The following is a 22,200-nucleotide window of genomic DNA, read 5'->3' on the forward strand; positions in this document are numbered from 1 at the left end:
ACGACGTGAATCACTCGAATTTGACAAAGAATATTGATTCCGATAGCTGAAAGCCTCAAAAATAAATCTTCTTCCCTTAATAGTCGTAATTTTCTTTCAGCGTAACCCCCAATAAATTCCATTCACATCAAATGAATGTACAATTTCTACCGCACGTACGCGTCGTAGTTACATAATCATTATCATAACCTACACGCAGTGTATCCTGCATGCATTGAGTCTCCTATCTTTGGCACAATACTACGTTTGATTCGTAGCAGAGTTTTTTTTTTTGTTTTTTGTTTTTTTTTTGTTCCGTTATTCATTCATTTAGTTTCAATATGTGAGAACATTTAACGAGTAGAAAATACGATACAATTTCCGCATAAAAGTGATCGCTTAAACGGATTAATAAAATAATAAATCTTGCACGTTGTTTAGTTCATTGAAATAGTATACAACAATTATTCCTTCACTTTCGTTAAATGCATTATACATCAGCTAACGATACGTAAAGAATCCTCATTTATCCGCAATACAATGCATGTGACGGACTAACGTATATTATCCAAGCTACTCCACGTGTTTACAGATGAGAAAAAGAAGAAAATCAAAAATAAAAAAATAAAAGAAACAGAAACATGGTTACATTTCTCGTATTACAATAATATCTCTCACTTCTGCAGGTCGCTACGCGGTTCCCTCAAGTCCGCGGAAGGACGCTTTCGACAGCTGTCTGGCAGTGTACGTCTTCATCAGGTATAGGAATACAAATTCTTTCTCTCCGTCCATCTAATTCCCATTCTGTAATCTCTCCAACGAATTCTGAATTCAACCGCAGTCCTCCCCGGCTGCGACCGTTTCACTAGCGGCGTTACCGTGAAAAATAAAAGTATAAAAAGAGGCGTTACCAAAACTCGGCTCCTGGTAGCTGCCCTTCTTCACGTCAGCGGCAGGGGCTGTGGTTCATCCAGAATGGCGGGAGGGAGCTCGACCACGCCGGGGGGCCCGACGTGGGGCCTGATGACAGGGGACTCGCGGTCAGCCTCGCCCTCGACCTCGGGCTCACCCTCGGCACCGGTTAGTTCGCGAACATTGCCGGGCAAGTAGTCCTTCCAACTGCGGAAGAGATACCTCGTGAACTTCCTGAGCTGCCTGAATTTGCAGTAGGTCGCGCCCTCGGCTGACTCGAGCTGCTGGGTCTGGATGAGGAAACCCTTCTCCTTGAACGTCTGCTCGAGTTTCTCTCGCTGCAGCGACTTCCTAGTCTTCCGTTTACGCCGTCCGTCCTCCGGGACCGGGGGCCGTTGTCCGGGCGGCGGGATCCGCTCACCAGCGGCGTTCAAAAACGCCCCAGCCGAGGATCCGGCCTGTCCGGCAGGCTGCTGGAGCGCCTCGCGCGGGAAGAACTCGTAGCCTCGCATGCTCTTGTCCCCGGTCCCGCTGTAGTACCGGAAATTCCCCCCCGAGTCGACGGAGAGGCTCTTCTTCTCCTGCAGGCTCGGCTTCGCGCCCCCCGTGAACTTGAACTTACATATGCTGACCTCGGTCGCGGGGTTGTTGTTGTTCTCGGTCGGCATCGGGGGGATGAAGATCGCCGACCGCTTCCGTTTCGTAGGCTGAGCGTGGCCGCCGGTCGGACCGCTCCGTTTCGCCCGTGGCGATTCGGCCGCAGCCGCTGCCGCCGCGGGATGCTGGGGCGTCGGTGTTGTTGGTGGCGGCGGTGCGGCCGCGGGGGCGGGGGACTTGCTCTCAAGCATCGAGTATATCGACTTGGGAACGATCTTCTGCTCCTTGGGCGGGGGTTCCTGCATCGCCGGTGTGAACCCCGGGCCCCCCTCGCCCTGAGCCATTTTCTGGTAGTAGAGAAACTGGGACTGCAGCGCCATAGGGTGGATGAAGACCCCGGCGTTGGGCCAGTAGACGAACCCCGGATTAGCCGGGATGACGGAGTCCCCCTGCAGGGCGCTGCTTCCACCCCCGACCCCGTTGCTGACCGGGGGTCCGTCGGTCCCCGGTTCCGTCGGCGAAGCGGCCCCCAGACACTCGACCTCCTCGCCGTCGCTCGATCCCTCGCTCTTCACCTGCCCGGACTCGTAAACGTTCCCGTGCTTCCGCAGCAGTCGTATCTTGAGCTGATTCAGGTCCCTTATGCACAGGTTGAGCGGCTCCTCCTGCTCCGTCGTCCTCGGACCATGCGCCGCCGAGTGGTTCCTCCGGGACTCCTGGGTCAGCCGCTTCTCCAAGAGGCTGCTTATCCTGTTCTGAATGTCGGTACGCTGGAAGGATACCTGGGCCGGCTGCTCCCTGCTCATCTCCATCTTGACGCGGGGACCACCGAGCTGCTTCCGTTCCTCCAGCCCCGGCGTTCCCGGGAGTATCGTGCCGTAGTTTTTGTATATCAGGTGACAGATGTCGGCCTTCTTCGGCTTCCTGCCCCGCCTCGGCTTGCTGTTGTCCAGGGTTATCTCCCCCATGTACGGCAGGTCGGAGTACTTCATCGGCGGCCTCGGCGCCGGCTGCGTCTGCTGCACGGGGTGGTGGTGACCCGAGTGCGGGTGGTGCTGAGGATGGGGCGTCGAGGTGATGACCGAACGCCGGAAGCCCGGCATCTGGGGGCTCGAGGCGACCGGATTCTGGGCGATGGCCGGGGGGCAGAGCTCCTGCTGCATCGCGGCGATCCGCTGCAGCCAGCCGTGGACGTCGGCTACGGGGCTCGGGGTCGACGTCGAGGTCGTCGGCGCCGGGCTGGGCGCCGTGGAGTCGTGGACGGGGGTCGGCGGGGAGTTGAGGGCCTCCCGAGCGAGCGCGGCCTCGTAATGGTCGAGGTACTCGGGCGGCAGGGCCTGGTGGTGGAACTTGAGCTTCCATCGGGACTTCCTCCTTCCCCGGCTGAAATTTCAAACAAAAGAAAAGGTTTCTCCTGGAACTGCTCTGGGTTACAATTAATCGGAATGCGACTCCGGTCTGTATAATTATTCCGCCGAACGAGATAATTGCGCAATATACGTCCGGCCCCGGACCCCGGGGCAACGATGATAAAAAGGGAGAACCGGTGACGAACGGCGCGAAGAGACCGTACGTAAACCGGGTAAACAACCGGTTGGTTCGAACAGCGGCGTGTATTATACACCGCGCGTCACGTGACCGTCGACGATCGAACCGGTCGAATCAATCAGCGCGGAGCCGAGCCGATCGTACGAGCAAGAATGAAAGCGAGCAATCTCACCTGGGCCTCGCCCTGCCGCCCGTGCAGTCCTGGGCGGGTTGAACCTCCGCTCTCCCCATCGTCGCCTGGTTCTGCAGGACCTGGACTTGACCCGGCCCCCCGTTGGGCAGGCCGGTTTGAACGGCGTGCGCCTCGACCTGGGGACTGCGAGACGACTCGTTAGAAGATGCTGCCCGATGGCGGAAAACCGCGGCGTGCCTTCGACTCACCTGGACGAAGTCCTTCCCTGATGCTCCTCCTCATCCTGCGGCTCCTGCTTCACCGCCATCTGACTTGTCAGCGATTCCACGGGACTCGGGAGCCGCTGCGACGGCAACGAGTGCTGACGTTGCAGCAGGAGCTGGGTCTGCTGGTGGGATATCTCCTCCGTCGGGCTGCCCGTGTCTATCCCCGCAGACGTTGCTCGAGGGACGACTTCCTCGGTCTGCATAATGCCCCCTGAAATCGTAACGAACTCTTCGTTATTCCTTTCTTTCTAACCTTCGTTAATCATCTCGATTAGATTGAACCTCGTTTACGACATCGAGATTGATCTGGCCGAATATTTAAACTTGTGAGAAACGCGATAAGGTACAAAATCGAGCCAACGGTCGAGGAAACTAGTCGTAACAGTACAGTAACCACGTGACGATAGGACTGTTCTTAGGAATTGCACCATTGATCGCGTCATGGGATACCAATGCGTAGTATACGACATCGTGCTGACATTCGACCGTTTCAGCAAAAACCAACAAAGCTTTTCGGTAAGAAAAGAAAAGGGTGCAAGCGTGACCAGCTTATGACATCAATTTCTACCCATGACCATCGCCAAGTGATAACCCGTCCAACTATTTCACCCGATAACTATGCCCCAAGATTTAGTAACATCTGTTATCGCTCTGTCGATCGGGTAGTCTCATAATTGATGAGGGTAAGTTTGGTCATCGTTCCGGACGACACATGGCAGCGAAGATGTTCGAGCCGGTGCAATGTAAGCCGAGAGTTATCCGCAAGGACAGCTGTTCGAATGGATCAGCCGTCCGGGTCGAGCCACTTAAGGATTACACGCGTTCGCAGAGTAATTAATCCGGATCAGCGAGGAGGATTACAGGAGCGTGTAAGCCCGATGAAGTTTGACTGTGCGGGATGGTCGGTTAGTCGCCAAAACGACAGTCAGTGTGAACGACACTTCGTGAAGCTTGATAACGGGGGTCTTCTCTGTTGCCGCAAATCGAGGAAAAGCTTATAGAACGCGGGGGGGAGAGAAAGACGGCATCGTACAGTCGGGCCGAGGATGAAGGCATTGCTGCTCCTCCTCCTCCCTCCTCGACACTCTGACGGATAAAAATATTCAACCGTCTAAAATAAACCGGTCGCACGCTGTTCTCCATAAGCCAGCATCCTTCGGATCTTACAAGACGTTTGAAGCGTACTTGCGCGTGCCCGAGAAACCTGCGACCAGCAGCATCACACCCGCAACTTGTACGCCTTAATTGGTGCTTCTTCATCGGGTTTCAGCCGTAGTTTTCACGCCCTTGCAGTTGGTCTCCGTTTTTATCCACACGGTACCTAAAATCGGCTGACGCTGAGTGTTTTTGTTTAATTCATCGATGTTACATCATACTCGTGAGACCGTGTTTGATTTCATTTCCCTTATGATCCATAACGCTGACGCCAGTTTTCGATCGCTTACGAATTATCGCTGATACTTAAGGCGTCTGTTGTGCAATAGTTATGAGTGGATCTTTGCGTTGAAGAGAACCTTATGTAAGGGAAGATATTTTTAAAACGGTTGGGATATAATTAGTCTTTGGGACGTGTACAAGCGCCTTGGTGATGATGGTTTGAATTCTGAACGGTGGTTGAAAATTGCTTATCGCATAAACGGAGTGGTATTTATACTACCAACAAAATCGGCCACGTGATCGTCGATCGCTTATTTATGTACTCAATGTCTCTCTTTGCCTCTGAATAGACGCCAATGAGTCGATGATACGCTACGCGACGCGATCAAAGATCAAAGCAACTTTAATTAAACTGCGTGTCGAGCTTTGACAAGTGTTTTTTTGTTATATATTTGGCTCGTAGACATTCGGCGTTGCGGACAAACTTGACTATAGAGGAATGAGGAGGACGATTGGTAAATATATATTATATACACCTACGTATATGTTGTGATAAACTGCCGACGCATATGCAGTTTTCAATTTGATACCAGAGAAGAAATTTCACCCTTCTTTTGTCATTTTCATGACTATAATTCGCAACCAATTCCCTCGTTTCAGGTCTCATTAACACTTGCAGATTATACAGGATATTATTACAAGAACCGGAATGATGCAGGCGCACGTAACTACGATTTATTTTTTGGCTATTTTTAGTGCTTGGCGTAGCGCCACTATTTTCGGCTCTCTCTCAAATTTCTCACTCCATATTTGGAATTATGATGCTTTGAAAGCCATCGCCGTGTTTACACAACCGGTACTGCGAAACAAGCAAAGATACAACCAATCCTACATGTCGATGTAATTATAAACCGGGCAAATTTGATAGCCCGATATTCGAAGCTAATAGGATAATTGGTACTGTGAACAAACGGAAAACCTTATTGTTTGTCATGTGTCAAACCCACTAATTGCACCGATCATATTCCCGGGATAGACGATCGATGAAAAAGATCATTTTCACCGCGAATTTTCCGCCGAATAAATATAAACTCTGAACGCAATCTGAACTTGCAATCATAATCACCGGCATGCATCTACGATCCAGATCAAGTGGCCGACTGGTCAGAGTGTGACATCATAGATTTCACCCGATTTCAAGCCAAGAATCGTTACGACAGTTATTTCGTATATTTTCATATTGCTTACCTGTTACAGGAAAATTACTTTCAGGCAACATGAAAACGATGTCTTCTCACGTTAGTCAATGATATATTTTTTAACGAAATGATCGTGGGTGAAAAAAATCGAACCAAGTGTGTCGGAACGATCGTTAGAAAACTTGTGCTTAACCGCGACGGTATTACATTAACGCGCAACTAACCGTAAGTTTAAATCACCGTTCCTTTAGCAATATACAATTTATCATTATCACAGTAGCGAAAATCGGACAGAGTCCCCCGGCGTGTTTTCCTCCCAACGTTGCACCAGGGTGAACGATATTATTTATCGCAATAAACTCCGCCCCTGGATCACGGGGATTATCACGGGCCAATCGGCGGCGCTCAGGTGAGAGACACGTGGATCTTATCTTCCGAGGTCGCAACAAAGTGCGTTTATACGGACCGGAGGGTTTTGGAGCACATTTGGCACTGTGTGCTCGGACCTCGGGGCGGGCGCAGCGACCAGCAACCCTGGCCGGCGTCACGACGCTCTCGACGTCTCCGTCTCCGTCTTCGTCGACGTCGAGGCTCGTCGGGACGCGCGGCGCGCGGCGCTCGCGCGAGGCGCGGGAGTAAATTCTCAATTTGGGCGGTTGGAAATTCGAGATTGCCCCATATCGGGAGGTACGCGCGGCGTCGCGGCGGAGGTGTTCGCGGTAGTCTTATAACGGCAGAGAAACCCCGTTTGCCTATACCAGCCACGACGCGAGGCTCGCCTAACCTCCGTCGTATTATATTTAAACACCGGCCTCCGCGCACGCGCCCGACGAAACATCGCGCTCGCCTCCCTAATGGCATTAATGCCTTTTTGCTCTCCAAACTTTTTGGAGAAACCGACCTGTATCGACTATTCCGGGTGTCGGCTTACACCCTCTGGACGGCGGAGTTACGACGTACTTTCTTTTTACCCAGAAGCTGCTTTACGAGTTAGAGTGTGGAAAATGCCTTTTTGGGATACGTAATTTGCTATCGGCAGCGAATCGTTTACCGAGGAAAACGGACCCGCGACCAACATCTGCGGTCTTGAATGAAGAGGAAGATGCGAGAATATCCACAGCGTATGGGCGTTGAAATGAGCATAAATCTTGGGAAAGTTGGTCTCAGGCAGAGATCAAGTATGGGACGGTCACGCTTCGAGACCCGTTCACGATATGGACGAAAATCTGATCCTACAGCAGCAGTGTTACAAAAACTTGTTGCAACTAAATCGCGATGCGCATACGGTTCGAAGCATAGCGTCGATCTTGTTTTTGGAGCGTGTTTTCGGCCGCTTAAGCTCAGCGGTTATCCCTAATAATAGCAAAAGTTGTTACAGCTTCTGGGGACACGCATGTCGTCGTCGTGTAGAGATGCAAATGCGCCGGGCACCCGCGCGAAACAAGCTCTAAAATTACCGCGATGTTTCCTCGAGGTATAATTCGCCGTGTTACCCGCACACTTTATACCGTCAAAGTTATGTCCAAGCTCTGCAGCGATGCTGACGAATTGAAACGGTGGAATTATGTTAGATGTCGTGATTTGGACGTCTCACTGGCCGATTCTCGAAATCGTTTTGACGAGGCTGCCTTTTCCACCGAAGATCTTGTAAATAAAAATATCATCCAACCGTGAGGCGACCGTTCCTCGAACAACGTACTCCGATGATTTTGTACGTATATCAAGACTTAAAAGCGGATACCAAGGATACGTTGAAACGATCACGTGGAGGAAATAAAGGGCATGACGAAGGTTCGAAAAATGGTATGTCGCGTTGCTCGTCAACGCTTCAGGTTAATTATCGAATCTAGCTTTTACATTGTACCACGTCACCATTCGCATAAACGAAATCAGGCGTCTCACGACGCGTGGTCCGTTTTCTCTCGGGCGAATTATTTCGCGATACAATTTGCGTCACGGGGCAAGACGAGAAATAATCTGCTCGTCGATATCGCGCGCGATTGCTATCGTCGAGTTCGATTTCTTGACACGGTTCCGGGCCTCTTTGGGCCGCGTATGCGTATTCAGGCGATAAAATCAAAATCCACGAATGGAAAGCCAGTTGTTGACATATCGCAGTCTCAGGTATTGGGACACATCTCGTGGGCGGGTTGGCTCTACCTATAAGGAATATAATGTGGCTACGCCTCCGCGAACCGGTGCGCAGCCCAGTACCTACCTAACTCTCGCTCACCGTGCGTTGAAACACGCGTGTGCGATCTCACCTCACGCACGGTCTGCTTACGTGCGCGTCTAATGCCTTCCATGGTGGGAAATATTCTCTCAAATTTGACGCCAATTATTTCCATTTCCTTTCGAACCGAAAGAGGATATAAAAACTGCAGTCTTTGGGTACATAGTTTCTACGAAAAAATTTACCTACTCGCATAAAATTTCGACCTACCGATGGTGTCAGGATCATCTCGAGCCTGAGATAATGCGAATTTTTCATACAACGCAAAAATTGAGGGGGGAGTACATCCGGGTGAGTTATTGGGCCCAAGCTGGCCCGGTAGAATCGACGCGAGGCTAGAGACTCCTGCAGCTTTTGGAACGGATCCGTGGGACACAATTTTGGGCAGAAATTGATTTGGCATTCGCGAGCGGAGCAGTTAGCCTCGATCGGCGTATGAGAAAGAAGAAAAAGAAATAAACACAGAGACAAAAAAAAATTCTTACGTATACCGTTCAAGCAATGTGCCTTCGCCCACGCGACTCGGCAATCATCATCATCGTCGCGTTCGTTCCTGCATACGCGATATTTTTTAACCTCTGAAAACTGCGGAGGAACTTCGCCGCGTAAGTTTGTTTGATTTGCATAATTTGATGGTAATGTATTTTCGTCGCTCTCATTGTCTTGTTCACTTGTCTCGGCGATTCGTTGTTAATTGCAGTTGATAATTTGCTGGAAAAAAAAGTAGCGCGGCGTAGGCACGACCATTTTTCTGTCTTCTCAGAAATCTTGTGCATCGATGATCAATAACTTTTTTCAGAACGCCATGCACGCAACTGCACAGCTGCTGACGACGTTTTTAATTACTTCATCAAGAAATTCTATTCTAGCCTTGCATTTGTACGTGAATTCGATTCTTTTTTTTTTTCAATCTCTAATTGCCTCCGAGATTCTGCAGATAGAAACTAGATTGACGGGTTGAATTGCGCGAACCCTTGCGGCGAAATTTTTTGCACGACAATTATCATTTCACATTCGACATATGGTACGTTTCAGTGCAATTACCAAGAGTCGGGAATTTTTAATAGAATTACGAGATTACCGACGTATTTTATTATACAGCGTGTTTCCCGGAAATCGATGCTAGACTTTTCTATCCCGTCGCTTTTCTTTTCATTTTGCCTTTCTTACTTTGGGACGAAAATCAGCAGCCCAAGATTCCTCGGGGCACTTACTAATCTCACTAAAGAAGAAAGCTCATTTAATTAAATGGTTATAAATATTTATTACCGCCTGATTAGGTGGAAAAACAGAGAAATTGTACGCGGGTAAGACGTAAGAGTTACTGCCGCGTATATTTGCTCAGGGTCTAATTTATCAACATTTAATAGACCATTTTCATCAGTATCCCTTCATTAAACCGTAATAAATATACCGAGCATTCACGTTACACGTTATAGCCATGACCCTGTGCTTAATACATTTTTTATTACGCCAAGTAATAAATATTTATTACTCCGTGATCCGTTTTATCTCCTCGACACGACCCGGGCGAAACTTGAAACGTACATTTTTTCCATCTGAGGAAACAATGCTCTGCACTTTCGAAAAAGTTTTACAAACATTATACGAAGCTATCGGATAACCGGGAGTGAAAAGACCGATCGACTTTACCAAATACGGCGATCAAATATGATTCGTACGAAATATTATCCGACTCAGAGGAAGAGTGATAAATCATCTAGGTATACATGTAACGAACCAAGGAAACTTTTCATTCGTAGGATTTTCCTAAAACAATTTCGTTTCCCTTGTGCAGCGCTCGAATTTTTCACAGAATCCGAAAATCTGACGTTTAATTCAAAAGGTCGAACCGTTTCGTTCGTCTTTGGATGTAAATAATAAAGCTTTGGCGCGTTTGACTTCTGTATTTAAATCCGAAGAACATGGTTGGAAAAATAATGCAGGAGGAAAATAAAAAATTCCGCTATGCGAATCGTCGAGGCGGCCATATTCCTTGAATTTGTGGGCTGCAATAATTCAGGACTCGGAGGCAAGACGGCTTCTGCACCTTATACCAACGTCCCGATATCTCCGTGCATGCGCCTTGCAGGGAGATTGGCACGAGATGTTGGAAAGGCGGGAGGAGATTGTTCGCGCGGGGGGATTTCGCCGGCGTTTGGGATAAGAGAGGAGGACTATTCCTCCAATCCGGAGGCTGAGCTGATCATTGATTGATTGATCGAGTGATCGTGGGGGGCGCGAGGGGCCGGAGAGGGGGGTTAACGCGGGTCACATTATACATGCCTTACGAAGTTTCGAGGATCGCACTTGCGCGCGTATCCCTGCTGCGAGGCGTTGAGAAGAGTGCGGTTTTTTATTTATTTGTTTACTTTTTTTTTTTTTTCATTCTTTCTTTTTACGCATAATTACATTTCATTCATCGAGCAGATTTTGTTTTTATTTTATATCATCCAATTTGAAGCGTCGTTTAAGAATTAGCGCGGATGAAAATGCTGGATTTGTGCCAGGGTTTTTGTTTGTCCGCGCGAAACATTTACTCAGCTTATATGCGGTAAACGAGGCGTGTATAATACCTGGGCGTGCGTTGTATTAATAGACTTTTGGATCGTTGAAAATTTAAAAGACGGTAAATTCCGCAACGCATCCGAGTCGCATAATCTTACGCAAATGAGAAAAAGAAATGAAAAATATCGGGAAACGGTGGAACATCGAGTTAGAATTTTCGGTTGGATTTTACGTAACACGGATCGCCGAGACCGGCGGGATACTTACCTACCCATTTGTGCAATTTAAAAATAATCGTTCTTAAGAATCTATTCCTGCCACCTCGGGTAGTCGAAAGTCCGTAAATGTAACATACGTGACCGGTGAACCGCTGCGAGTACGAGGAAAAATATCGGTTATTTTTTGAACACGCTTGCCGAGAAGAACGGTAAACAATCTTTTTTGAACGTACCTGTAATGACGGAAAGAGATCTTTTTCAGCGATAGGCTATATATAGTTGCAAAAGTTTCTTCGGCAAGGCTTTCGTTCTCAGATTCGAAAAAGCAGATCTTTACTCGCCGCAGACAGGAAGCAAGAATTCTTCCAAGGCAGCGTGTCACGGGTGATATCTAGAATTAGATATCCGGTTTTCGAAAAAGTTTCGGGGCTGCGTGCGCGGGATCGGAAATTTGTAATTATTACCACAATGTTTCTCCTCCCTGCAGGTTCTACGCGAGAGGGGAAAGGATATACATACATATGTATACATTCTTTGTACAGTGTAAAATAAAAGGGACGCCGAAACGAATTACAAAGACGTGGCAGGGGGGGAGGGAGGAGGAGGAGGAGGAGGAGGAGAGACGTGCGTTTGTGTGTATAATTTTATAGCGAAGCGTGCGCTAGATTTTATATTTAGGATGCCATCGTGTAACCCTAGAACTACTGAATTAGGTTGGAACGAAAATACGAAAATACACCCACGCAACCGCGGGAGCAGAAACAGTAGTGGAAGTGCGGCTGCGATCTCGACGGGATGCCGGGCTGATCCGAAGGAGCCGAGCCGAATCGCTACCTGCTTTACCAATCGATCCAGCGCCTCTCCTCCTCTTCCCCCTCATCACCCTCCTTTTCCTCCGCCAACGGATCATATTTTTTCCCTAACCCGCCGCCTGCGACCAGCTTTCTCTTTCCATTATGTATCCCGATCTGTCCTCGAGCACCTGAACATGTCTAATATCGAGCTTCGTCAATCTTTATTAACTCCGCGGTAGTTAATAGATTGCCTTCGCTGCGCACCAGCCGTACATTCTCTCGGAGTCCCGCTTGCCGTTGCGACACTTCCGGTTTCCTGTTTCCTCCGCAATTCTCTGATCGGTTATTAAACTTTTTTACAAATGCGCATTCGCTGCCTGTGCGAACTGTTCTCCGGTTATGTAACGATAAATGTACAGGTGAGTCTACGACTCTATATCTTTATTCTTTCCTCAAAGTTTCTTGCCCGTTAGATGACGAAAACTATTTCCCGAATCGCGGTGCCAGCTGTGGGCGAATTCGACGGTTCACAGTAATTGTCGAGCTAAAACGTTTCAAGTATTTTTTACGTTACCAATTTCGTTCCCCGATGCAGAAACAAACGGATTTCGTCTCATTGTTCACTCCCAATTCTTACAACAAATCGTTTCGTACGATCAATGTTATACATATCGAGCAAAGAACAACGTAATTCATAGTTCGTGCGTCGCTCCTAAGCTCCAAGAACAAATGATGAGAATCGGCACGTGGCTATCCATCGAGGAACGTATCGAAGGCAAAAAAACGTCTCCGTACAGACAAATTCGTTCTGGAGCTCATTTAATATGCATTAGCTTGCCGCGTGGCTAAACATCCAGCAGTCGCACGAGGCGAGCAAAGCTCGTATAACGATCGCGGATGAGTGAACGTGAAACTCTACGCCGTAACGAGATCTTGAGTTGCACGGTATTTTCCTCTGATGAATTACGGCCGTAATCTGTTGGTTCGGTTAGAACGGTACAATCAGCCTCTTGCATCGTACACCGCAAGCTCAGTCCATTGTGATATCGGTGATCCGTCGTGTTCGCAACCTGCTGCCTCACCGGACGACGCCTGTGTAATAGAAAGCTGGGGATGAATTAAGATTCTAGATAAACACATTGGTTCCAGTCCATTGTTAGATCCATGTGCTCGATTAAATTGTCTAATATGAACTCAGTGGTTAATTGGATGTGCGGGAGTTGATTGCTGCGTCGAAAGCGTTCGGACCACCTTTTAAAAACGTGAAGACTTTCGTGCCTGGAATATCCTGAGCCTCTTATCTCTCAATGAATAAATTGTTTTATTACAGCTTCGTGGTCCGCGGAAGCTGCGGGCCTGCCAGGCTGGTTGAGAGATCTCGAGGTGAGATAGGCAAATGGGATTGTCATGCCAGCTGTCTTAATTAAGAATGATGGACGAAGTAGGACGTTCGATGCTGGTGCAAGCCCAGAAGTCAGCGGGATCAATGCAAGCCTGGATCGGCGGGTCATTTTTGTTCCACAGTGTGCGGACGGTTGGAATTCGCGTTGGTCAGCCGAGTGTGAAGAGGAAGAGGAAGAATAACACGGAAGATCGTCTTAACGGCTTTTTGACGTTTATTCAAATTCGGCCAAAGAAAATCTGCCGCAAAGAAGACTCGGCCATTATATCGTTTGACATTCCATTCCCACAATCCCGAGGTTCCTTGTGGCGCAACGCTCGCGTCGTCAACGGAAGTGGACGGTGACATCGGGACTCGGACTGCAATGTACCAAAAGTTAACCACCAGGACAAGTAGGTCGTTCCAAGTCAATTTTGACGTTCAAAAATGTTCGTGCGAACACTCGGAAACAATTGCAAGTAAAAATCTGTGCCGCGATTCGGCCCGCGTTTCATCCTTTTTAACGTTTGTCGAAAATAGAGCAAGGCGGAAGATCTTCTATAATTTTCTAGGCATCAGGGGCGTACGTTATGCAAGCGGATTTTTCAACACGACGAGTGGTTGTCAGTCGGCTGACGTAACCGCCTGTTGTCTGGCCAATTCACGAAGCTACCTGTTCTATTCTCGAGCAGTATTCACCGGTCGGACCACACCTGTTTTAGCTTTATATTTTCGTAACGAAGATCCGCCGCCGGCGATTTTGGCCTTCGGTAGTTGCGGGCAGTTTGGTAATTTGTTACCGAACGTTAGCCAGAGGGACACCCACGTGGATTTTATAATTTTCGAGCAGAAACGAGTAACTCGGAATCCGTCAAACCGTTTCCACCCCTGTAATTATCGTTCAAAGCTGACGGAAGTTCTTCGAGTTATACTTGACGGTGTCAGATCTCCGTCAACTCCCGCCAGACGTGACGAGCGAAACGGCAACTCTGACTGTCCAAGTGGGCGTAGCAACGAGTGCGAAAAAGTACGAGAGCCATGCGGTAAAGTGGAATTGCAAGTCTGAGAATCGAGGAAGAGAAACTACGAGAGCCTGAGCAGATCTCTCAGTAATTTCGGCCGGTCACTCTTCCTCCCTTCTCTCTGTTCCTCTGGAACAAAATTAGACGTTTTATAAACGATCGTGCCATCTTCAATCCCGCGCGATATATTTATCTTTGATAAATCTTGCCGCCTCGTTACTTGTTAGGTACTCGTATTCCCTCATTAATCTTTTCCCTAATTCAACTTTGGAGAAAACGAGGCGCGTAGCGGGAATTTTTTCACCCCTGCCGTAGGATTTCTTCTCCGTAAATTTGGCAACGCGATCCGTCGGAGTAGCAGCAAGACGTTACAATCATACGAGTGCAGTTTGTACAGAGGTTGCAGCTGATCGTCGGATAGCGAGTCAAGGCTTATGCGTGTGCGCTCGAAACGCGCGAAGCAACGATTCTCTCCCACGATCCTCGTGACACAATGAGGCTTGATTTATAAGATCCTGCGTTTATGCCTTCTTGTGCCCGCGTACGGAACTTGCGTGTCGTCGCGACGTCTCGGACCTTTGATCATCTCGCGACAGGTTACGTGTACAGTTTTAGCTCGCCGTCGGGCCAACAATTTTTTTAAATAAATGTCGTAGACAAGTTTCGCCATTCTATAATGGACGGCGCTCATTTTCAATTACACGTCCTCTCTCTTCTTCTTCGTTCGTTCCAATAGTTTAAATATTCCCGCACAGTCCTCAATTGTGACGAAAGAAATGTATGTGAGTTGGAAAATAAGTATGCTTTCGCCCGAGAACAGAAATTGTCTTTGGACTATAACTTTTTTTTTTTTTAAAAGAGTCAAACCATTTGGTTTACAAGGTTTGTAAAGTCGAGGGTACAAGGATCAGACATCAGCCATACACGAGGATTTCTTTCCTATCCGCATCGCAGAGAGGGGGGGGGGGGGGGGGGGGGATTTATGGCAACGAGTCGCTGATAAGAGGGTAAAGGCATGCGAACACTGAGTCACGAGCGCATTGTACCGGCGACTGTCATCCGGCGAAGATAACAAACAACGTTCCTGTAACAGCTCTCGGCCAGAAGTGTAGGTAAGGCCGTGCCTTACGGTACCGGCTTAAACGAAACAGGCATTTTGCACAAATCGCGAAGAAAAGCTCGCCTTGGGTGTAAACATGAAATCGCATTATAACGCATCAATCGTGAGACAATAAGGTTTCTCATTGTAGGTTCGGTACGACTTATACCTGTAACTTAGGTACGAGTAAAATCCTATTCGTCGACTGTGAAACAACGTTGTCGATAGTGAAGTAATACCAAGCGATGACTGCCATGGTTAGAGTAACTTCATCATGTTCATCTCGCAGAGGGTGTGCTGCGAGGTGTGCAGGGTATCATCCCCATCTTTCGTTCAATTATACTTTCATCACTTCCATCTCCACATTTGATCAGTATTATTTTCTTCCCGTTGATTCCTCGCTTTCTATGTTATTTTGATTTACAATTAGCTATTGTTTTTCCTCTATTCTAATTAGAATTAAACAGTCTTAGGTTATCATTGGTCTTTTTGTGATTTATGCCCGTGGTCCCAAGGGACTTACACTCCGGAATCAAATAAACATACTTTCTCTCTCTCTCTTTCTCTATCTATCTATCCATCTATCCATCTACCTATCTCTCTACTAAACGCTGCAGGGTGGGGGTGAATAAGCGAAGTGACTGCGACACGACGGGGTCGGCGCTCGATTCCTGGAGTCGATGAGAGGAATGCTATCGGAAGAGGTGTGCGGCGCAGCACCGCGTAGCTAACGATAGGCCGGAGGGCATGGAATCGAGGATGCAGTCCGCGGTATGCTCGGTGTGCGGTTGGTCGAGCTGGCGCAGAATGCACATGAATGAAACTCTCATTCATGGAGCGCGGGGCCCGGTGAGGCCCCTCGAGTCGGGGGAGAGAACCCCCTGTAAGGGAACCGGCGGGCCGCACACGTGATCACCATTGTTAAATAGCGCTCGGCGACGACGCGTTATTCCAACTTTTTACCCTAGACGCCGGCCGCCGCGCCGCCGTCGAGCATCGAAGGCGGAAACATGGAAACTCGTTGTCCCTACGCAGGATGCGCCGATCGTGATTGAGGCTCCTGCTATTCCAGCAGCCGGCGGCTCCGGGAATCCGATCGTCCTAAGCGCCACGGCGCTCGCGTCCCCCCCCTCCCCCCCCCCCCCCCCTTTCAGGAATCTAGTTTACTGCGGTTTGCCAGCTTTTATTTCTATTCGGAAAACAGCTAGGCGCGCGTCTCCGCCGCTGTTATCTACTTACACTTATACTCACGCGCACCTACCTGCGACGCGATACAAACCTACGTGTCATATCTACGTGCATTTTTATTCCACAAACTATTTCTCCTCGCTAACGAACCCTGTTACACGTCGCATACAAATCGTCCGCGTATCGCGCCTTCTAACGCCCCGGGGATATATTATGTATTTTACCTACACCTTTATACAGGTGTGATCTGAATTTCATTGCAAATTATACGCCAGCCAGGCTGTTAACGTCGATCTGTGTCAATGGTGAAATTTTTCTCTTATACGTTGAAATTAAACACCTTTTTTTATCTCGATTTTACCTATCGCTAATTAATGCGTCGATTATACATGGAATAGATTTTTTAAACGGTAAACAAATTCAACGGAGACTTACAGATTTAAATACGATGTGTAACGACGAGTTACGACAGATTTTTACGGTTTGAACATCGACAGATCTTGCGAAGCGCTTATGAAATTTCCAATCTCTCTCTCTCTCTCTCTCCATCGAAAGTTTTCCTGACACAGTGACTGGGCTAATTTGAAAAAAGAAAAAAAGAAAAACAGATTGACAGAAGATTGCGTAACGATGTCGGTGGCATTTAATACGTTATGAAAAACGAATGAAATGTGAAATAAAAAAGGAAAAAAAATTGGTAGCATCGCCACGCAAGCTCTTAATTTAATCGTAACCATTAAATTTTCGGGCAGCACGAGGGGAAATACGAGGGGAGCCTTGAATTCGGTAATTACATTATACGCGGCGTGGGGAGGAGCTTCTATGATCGTACGCATAGGTACGTATATGTATACTCATCGTGCCCAGCATGGTATATCAATTTTCATGAAATGATTACTCAGCGGCGCCGCCTTGCGGCTATAGGCACCTCATGCCTATGCATGTCCAACATGTTTTCACCAAATTTGAATAACAATCTACCTCACCTACGCCAATTCAACCCGCATATGCAGCCCGCGGTTCGTCCGCCGTTAAATTATCACCGCATTTATATGTATATAGGGTGTGTAACGTACAGACGGTTATGTCCGAGATTTTTGTTGTCATTTATTTCTTTTACAATTTGAATGATATTATCGTTGCGTGATTGCGCGTCTGATTGTACTGAATTATCGAATAACCAAAATGAAGTTTCGCCGACGTTTTGTATACCGCACGCGTATAATCTATGTATCTGTAATATATGTAACGAGCGAGAATTTACTGAACCAAGAGTGAATAACGGCCGAAAATTCAATCCTTTCATATTACTCGAGTGAGTCAATCGGAGATTTAGAAATCAACTCCGCAAATGACGGCTACCGCTAATGGAAATTGGAGGTGGTCATGTGTGTGTGATTCACACGAGTTCTATGGACATATACCTACATGATAGCAAGCGCGTAACGTGCTCAACGCGGGGCAGCTTCTTATCGCATTGATTCATTCAAGATGTGTGGGAGGCTCCCGGAGTCTAATGGCTGAGCAAAAGCCCCATGGCGTGCTCCACATGTACATGTATGTATGGATACTCTATAACTCCGTCTCCTCGTCGTTGTCGTCGTCGTAGCTTACGAAACAAAGAGGAGACAGGGAGAGAGAGAGAGAGAGAGAGAGAGAGACACAGATGGATGAGAAAAAAAAGTATAGAGATAATTGGTGCGTTTCGAGTAATTAGGTTGCGACGACAAAATTTGTGAAATTGTAGACCGAAAGCGCTTGTATATTATACCTATAATAGAGAAGTGGAGGCGGCAGGTATCAAAACCGTAAATTCGGATACGGGTGTAGATTCCCGTCACACGAGACGGCGGATGAGCGTAATATCGATACTCCAGACGTAAGCATACGTGTATAATATTGTGCAGCGCAAGCCGTATACATGGCAGAGAGAAGTAGCGTGATATTTTAATACCTTTGCCGAGCTCTCAAAGCTTGGCCATGCATCGGGGTGTTCGGCGATGCGATCCGTGTCTATACACCTATACACCCATTCACCTATACACTCGGTCACCTCACCTGCGCCAGTATCTACGTCCTGTACGTATAACTGCAATAATAAAATTACCCACGCATATGAATTAGAATATGACTCTAGATGATAATTTATGTAGAAATTATTCGTAATGCGCACGTGTGTGCCTGCGTCTGCTTAAATACGCGTTTGATGCAGGTATTATATGTATATACAGGTAATATGCCGCCGCGGTGTCGTCGTTGATACAAGGTAGAGGTGTAAGCGTGCAGTCGAGAGAAGAAGAAGCAGAAGAAACAAGTTTTCGCCGGCGTGTTATTATACTTGTGTATACCTATAACACACGTCTTTCGTAAACTAGTAATATACACGTACGTATGTGTGTAAATAAAAATGGGTAAGATATGCATAAATATTACACAAATATCTCGACAGACACACGTACCTGTAAGAAAAAATTTATTTCGTGAGAAAGTGTGGATGCATATATTCACATAGAATTATTAATTACAACGTTGTGATATGCAGCGATCCCGCGTAATCGCGCGTAAGCCGCTGGTAGGTGTACGAGTTATAAACGCTACGACGCGAAATTATCGAAAATGAAATGCGAAAAGCAGGGTCGCGATCTTTTGCCCTGACAATTACGTTTTCTTATCCACCGGGAAATATCGTGTACGAAGGAAAATATTGTTTTATCGTCAGCACCGATCGAAGCTTACGTGACTGCACAGGCCGTGTGCAGTGCGATTGTATCAAACGAAAGGTGTATTATTACATTGCATAATACGTATATGATATAGGTATAATACGGGCAAAACTCGCGGCGTTGCTCGATTAACGATCGTCGCATGTGACTCGGAATATAATATCGCGTGTATTATTTCATATTGTATTACGGAAAACCGCGCGCGCCAATTGCGTCTCAGCTCTGAGTCGGTTCGAATCTTCGCGTACAGACGGCGGGCAAGTTCTCTTAAAAATTCTCAATTCTGCCGTACACGTACGCCCGGTGTGCCTAATTATTCCACTTTTGGACGCAGCTGCGTAGAATATAAAGACAGCCTTGATACTTTCGGGCTCACGTGCGTGCGACATTAGTTTTTAAACTCACTGCTGCTGGAATTCTCGGCTGGATCACCATTATTCGCCTCGCGACGAAACGGCCGTAAAGAGCGAGAGAGAAAAGGAGAGAAATAAGCCTTCAAACTGCAGTTCTCGAAGTAGTTCAAGCGGGCGATTTTCAAATATCGTTCGATTTAAACGCAACATATCGCGGTGACAATTTTCTGCGGATTTTGAAAATCCCGGGAATCTGTTCATCGCAAATACGATCAGAGAATCAAAGGTAGCGCTCCGTGACTTACCATTGGGTTGGTTCCATCCATGCCGGGTATCGCTGGGCAGCTTGGTTGACTGAATAACGATATTATATTTTCAAACTCCCGCGCGCTCGATCGTCAAATATCGATCGCAAACTGCGGCCGTATTGTGTCACTGGCGTAAAATGCGCTTTAAAATCACCATTGTAATCAGGTAAAGTATAACGGGGATGAAGAACAGTAATCACTCAGAAACGAACACTGCATTAAGATCCACTGACAACGGCGGCAGCTCGCAAACGTCGAGCTCCCGACGATCATTATACGTAGATTCGCGTCAACGCCGTTACACGATCGACGGCGAAATTCAGATCGCGGGGCGCATCGTGTTCGACATTTAAACGCGTGTTTTATCCAACGTCGCAGCGCTTGTTCGCAACCAGCCGTGAATGTTATTTATAGTACGCGTTATCGCTTGATTGTTTAATCAGCGGTTCGTCGAGTATCCATCGGCTTGTCAAACTGTATTTTATTTAAAAATGGAAGGTTTATCCGTCGCCCGTTACTCGCGTCGTCGCGTCCCGAAGTCGGATTTTCTTCTACTCGGTGTAAAAACAGCGCGATATTCGTCACACGCGGCCGACAACGAGGAAGATCAGCGTGGCGGAGGCTGTGCGCGTCAGGCGCAAACGCAACGGAGAGGCCGGTAGTTCGCGTCCGGCAAGAAACGAGGGACGTTCGAATTGTGTTGAATTGTGTTGTCGAGTTGACGAGCCGCGGCAAAAGCAAACCTGACGGGGGGCAGCGGAGGGAACGCGGGAAGCCGAACCCCCACGATTTCTACCGAACATCACCGAAGTTTACCGAGCCGCCCGACCAGCCTCAGTCTTTTACCACTGGTCCAGCCGGACGCTGCGAAGAAAAAGCGATTTTTCACATACGCTCCTCGCCGTCGTGACTCGTTTTATCACGCTCGAAAGCTCCTCTCACGTTCCCGTACTCCTCGGTCGATATCCTCCTTGCAAGGTTCGTTTTTCGGACCTTTTTCTAAACTCATCGATTCCCCCCGTTCTTCGAAAGATCCGCGTTCTCGCCGCGCAGAGAACGAAGAAAGGAGGAAACCAATCTTTCGAATGTTCCGTTCGAAATTAGTCATCGATTACCACGGCCTCTCGGATATAGGTACATTTATACTTACGTACGTGTACGGGTTTGATTAGTCAACGCTTATTTTTGACGAAATTGGCTGTGATGCGTTCATCTGCAGTTCCGAGATTTCGCGCGTTATATACCTACATAGGTATAGATGGCTTATAAGTTCTACGTGTACCGAATTTCTTTGATCACCGAAGAATGGAGAAACGATCGGTTTTGGTTGCTGTCTCCTCGTCGGTGTATAGATGTTTTATCGCAATTACTCAAGTTTTCGACTCGCGAGAAAGGATCGAGCGTACTAGCTGAATGGCAATTGAAAGATATATACCTCCGTTATATATGCGACTGTGATGTGAATTAGTCGAAATCAATTGTGAGTGTCCAGTTAGAAAGGCGCAACAGAAAAAAAAATAAAAAATTCCTTTTCATCGGACACACGCGACCCGAAGACGGGTTCGAGCAGTCGAGCCAGTCAAATTACTCTCATTAATATCAATTATCATCACTACCGTCGTCTGCTATGGTTGCAGCAACGCGGTATCCATATATATTGCCTACAGAGTCAAAAGATACCGTGATGCACGGATAATAAATGGGCACGCGTTCCAAGCATCAAGCTTCAATGACGACAACGGTCGTTTGGTGATCACCTGAAACCTCGCGTAGAAAAAAGATATAATGCTCCTCGTTACAATTTCAGGACTTCCCCAGATCTCTTATCTAATTTACGTAACTTTCTTGCACCACAATTTTCAGACCTCACACGCTTGCCGACCCCGTGACTGATACAACTCTCCGTTTCCGATAACGAGCGATGCAAAGAGCCGCGTGAGACTTGAGGATGAGATTCCCGCAGGCGCGTTTCACGGCTCCGAGACTTGACTCTGGCCGTGTACTCGGCCAGTCAGTTAGTCAGTATGCATGCACACATCCGAAAGCAGATGTTCCTTCGGTTCACACGCACGTGACGTGCGTTCATGCGTGTATACCGCAAGGCAGAGACCGCGTGGGACCTGCAGGCACGCCCTTGCTGCAACGCGTCATTCCTCATTACGTTCTCACAATCGGTCGGCAGGCCATCCTCGTATGCATCTCGGTCTGCAGGCCGCGTGATTGGGTGGTACACGAGAACTTTCCTTACACTCTCGAATCTCAAGTTTACTCCACCGCCGAACTCAAGCGGAACAAGGTTCTTTCTTTTAACAAAATAAAGTATAAAAGGAAATTGCAATCTCGTCAAGACGTTCGCTACGTT

The 22,200-nt window shown here is 47.7% G+C and overlaps 1 protein-coding gene across 2 annotated transcripts; it reads right to left on the bottom strand.

Annotated features, from left to right (window-relative positions):
• Positions 1 to 228: 228 nt before the first annotated feature.
• Positions 229 to 20,667, bottom strand: LOC124308198 (uncharacterized). 2 transcript variants are annotated; one of them, XM_046770674.1, is made up of 4 exons: positions 19,836 to 20,667; positions 3,418 to 3,646; positions 3,209 to 3,352; positions 229 to 2,871 (listed from the first exon to the last, which is right to left on the bottom strand). In XM_046770674.1, the coding sequence occupies exons 2-4, from the start codon at positions 3,636 to 3,638 to the stop codon at positions 921 to 923; spliced, it is 2,316 nt and encodes a 771-aa protein (XP_046626630.1). In that variant the 5' UTR covers positions 3,639 to 3,646; positions 19,836 to 20,667; the 3' UTR covers positions 229 to 920. The 2 variants fall into 2 exon arrangements, with proteins under 2 accessions (XP_046626630.1, XP_046626629.1); XM_046770673.1 differs by lacking the exon at positions 19,836 to 20,667 and adding an exon at positions 6,061 to 6,757.
• Between the last annotated feature and the right edge of the window lie 1,533 nt (positions 20,668 to 22,200).

This window comes from Neodiprion virginianus, chromosome 6, assembly GCF_021901495.1.
Source record: "Neodiprion virginianus isolate iyNeoVirg1 chromosome 6, iyNeoVirg1.1, whole genome shotgun sequence".
In the NCBI taxonomy this organism is placed as follows: Eukaryota; Metazoa; Arthropoda; class Insecta; order Hymenoptera; family Diprionidae; genus Neodiprion; species Neodiprion virginianus.

Excerpts from the sequence above, each read along its gene's own strand:
- LOC124308198 (XM_046770673.1), bottom strand. The coding sequence starts at position 6,091 with ATGTTGCCTGAAAGTAATTTTCCTGTAACAG. Across the intron at positions 3,647-6,060 it reads AAGTAATTTTCCTGTAACAG|GGGGCATTATGCAGACCGAG; the intron begins GTAAGCAATATG and ends TTACGATTTCAG. Across the intron at positions 3,353-3,417 it reads CAGGGAAGGACTTCGTCCAG|TCCCCAGGTCGAGGCGCACG; the intron begins GTGAGTCGAAGG and ends GTCGTCTCGCAG.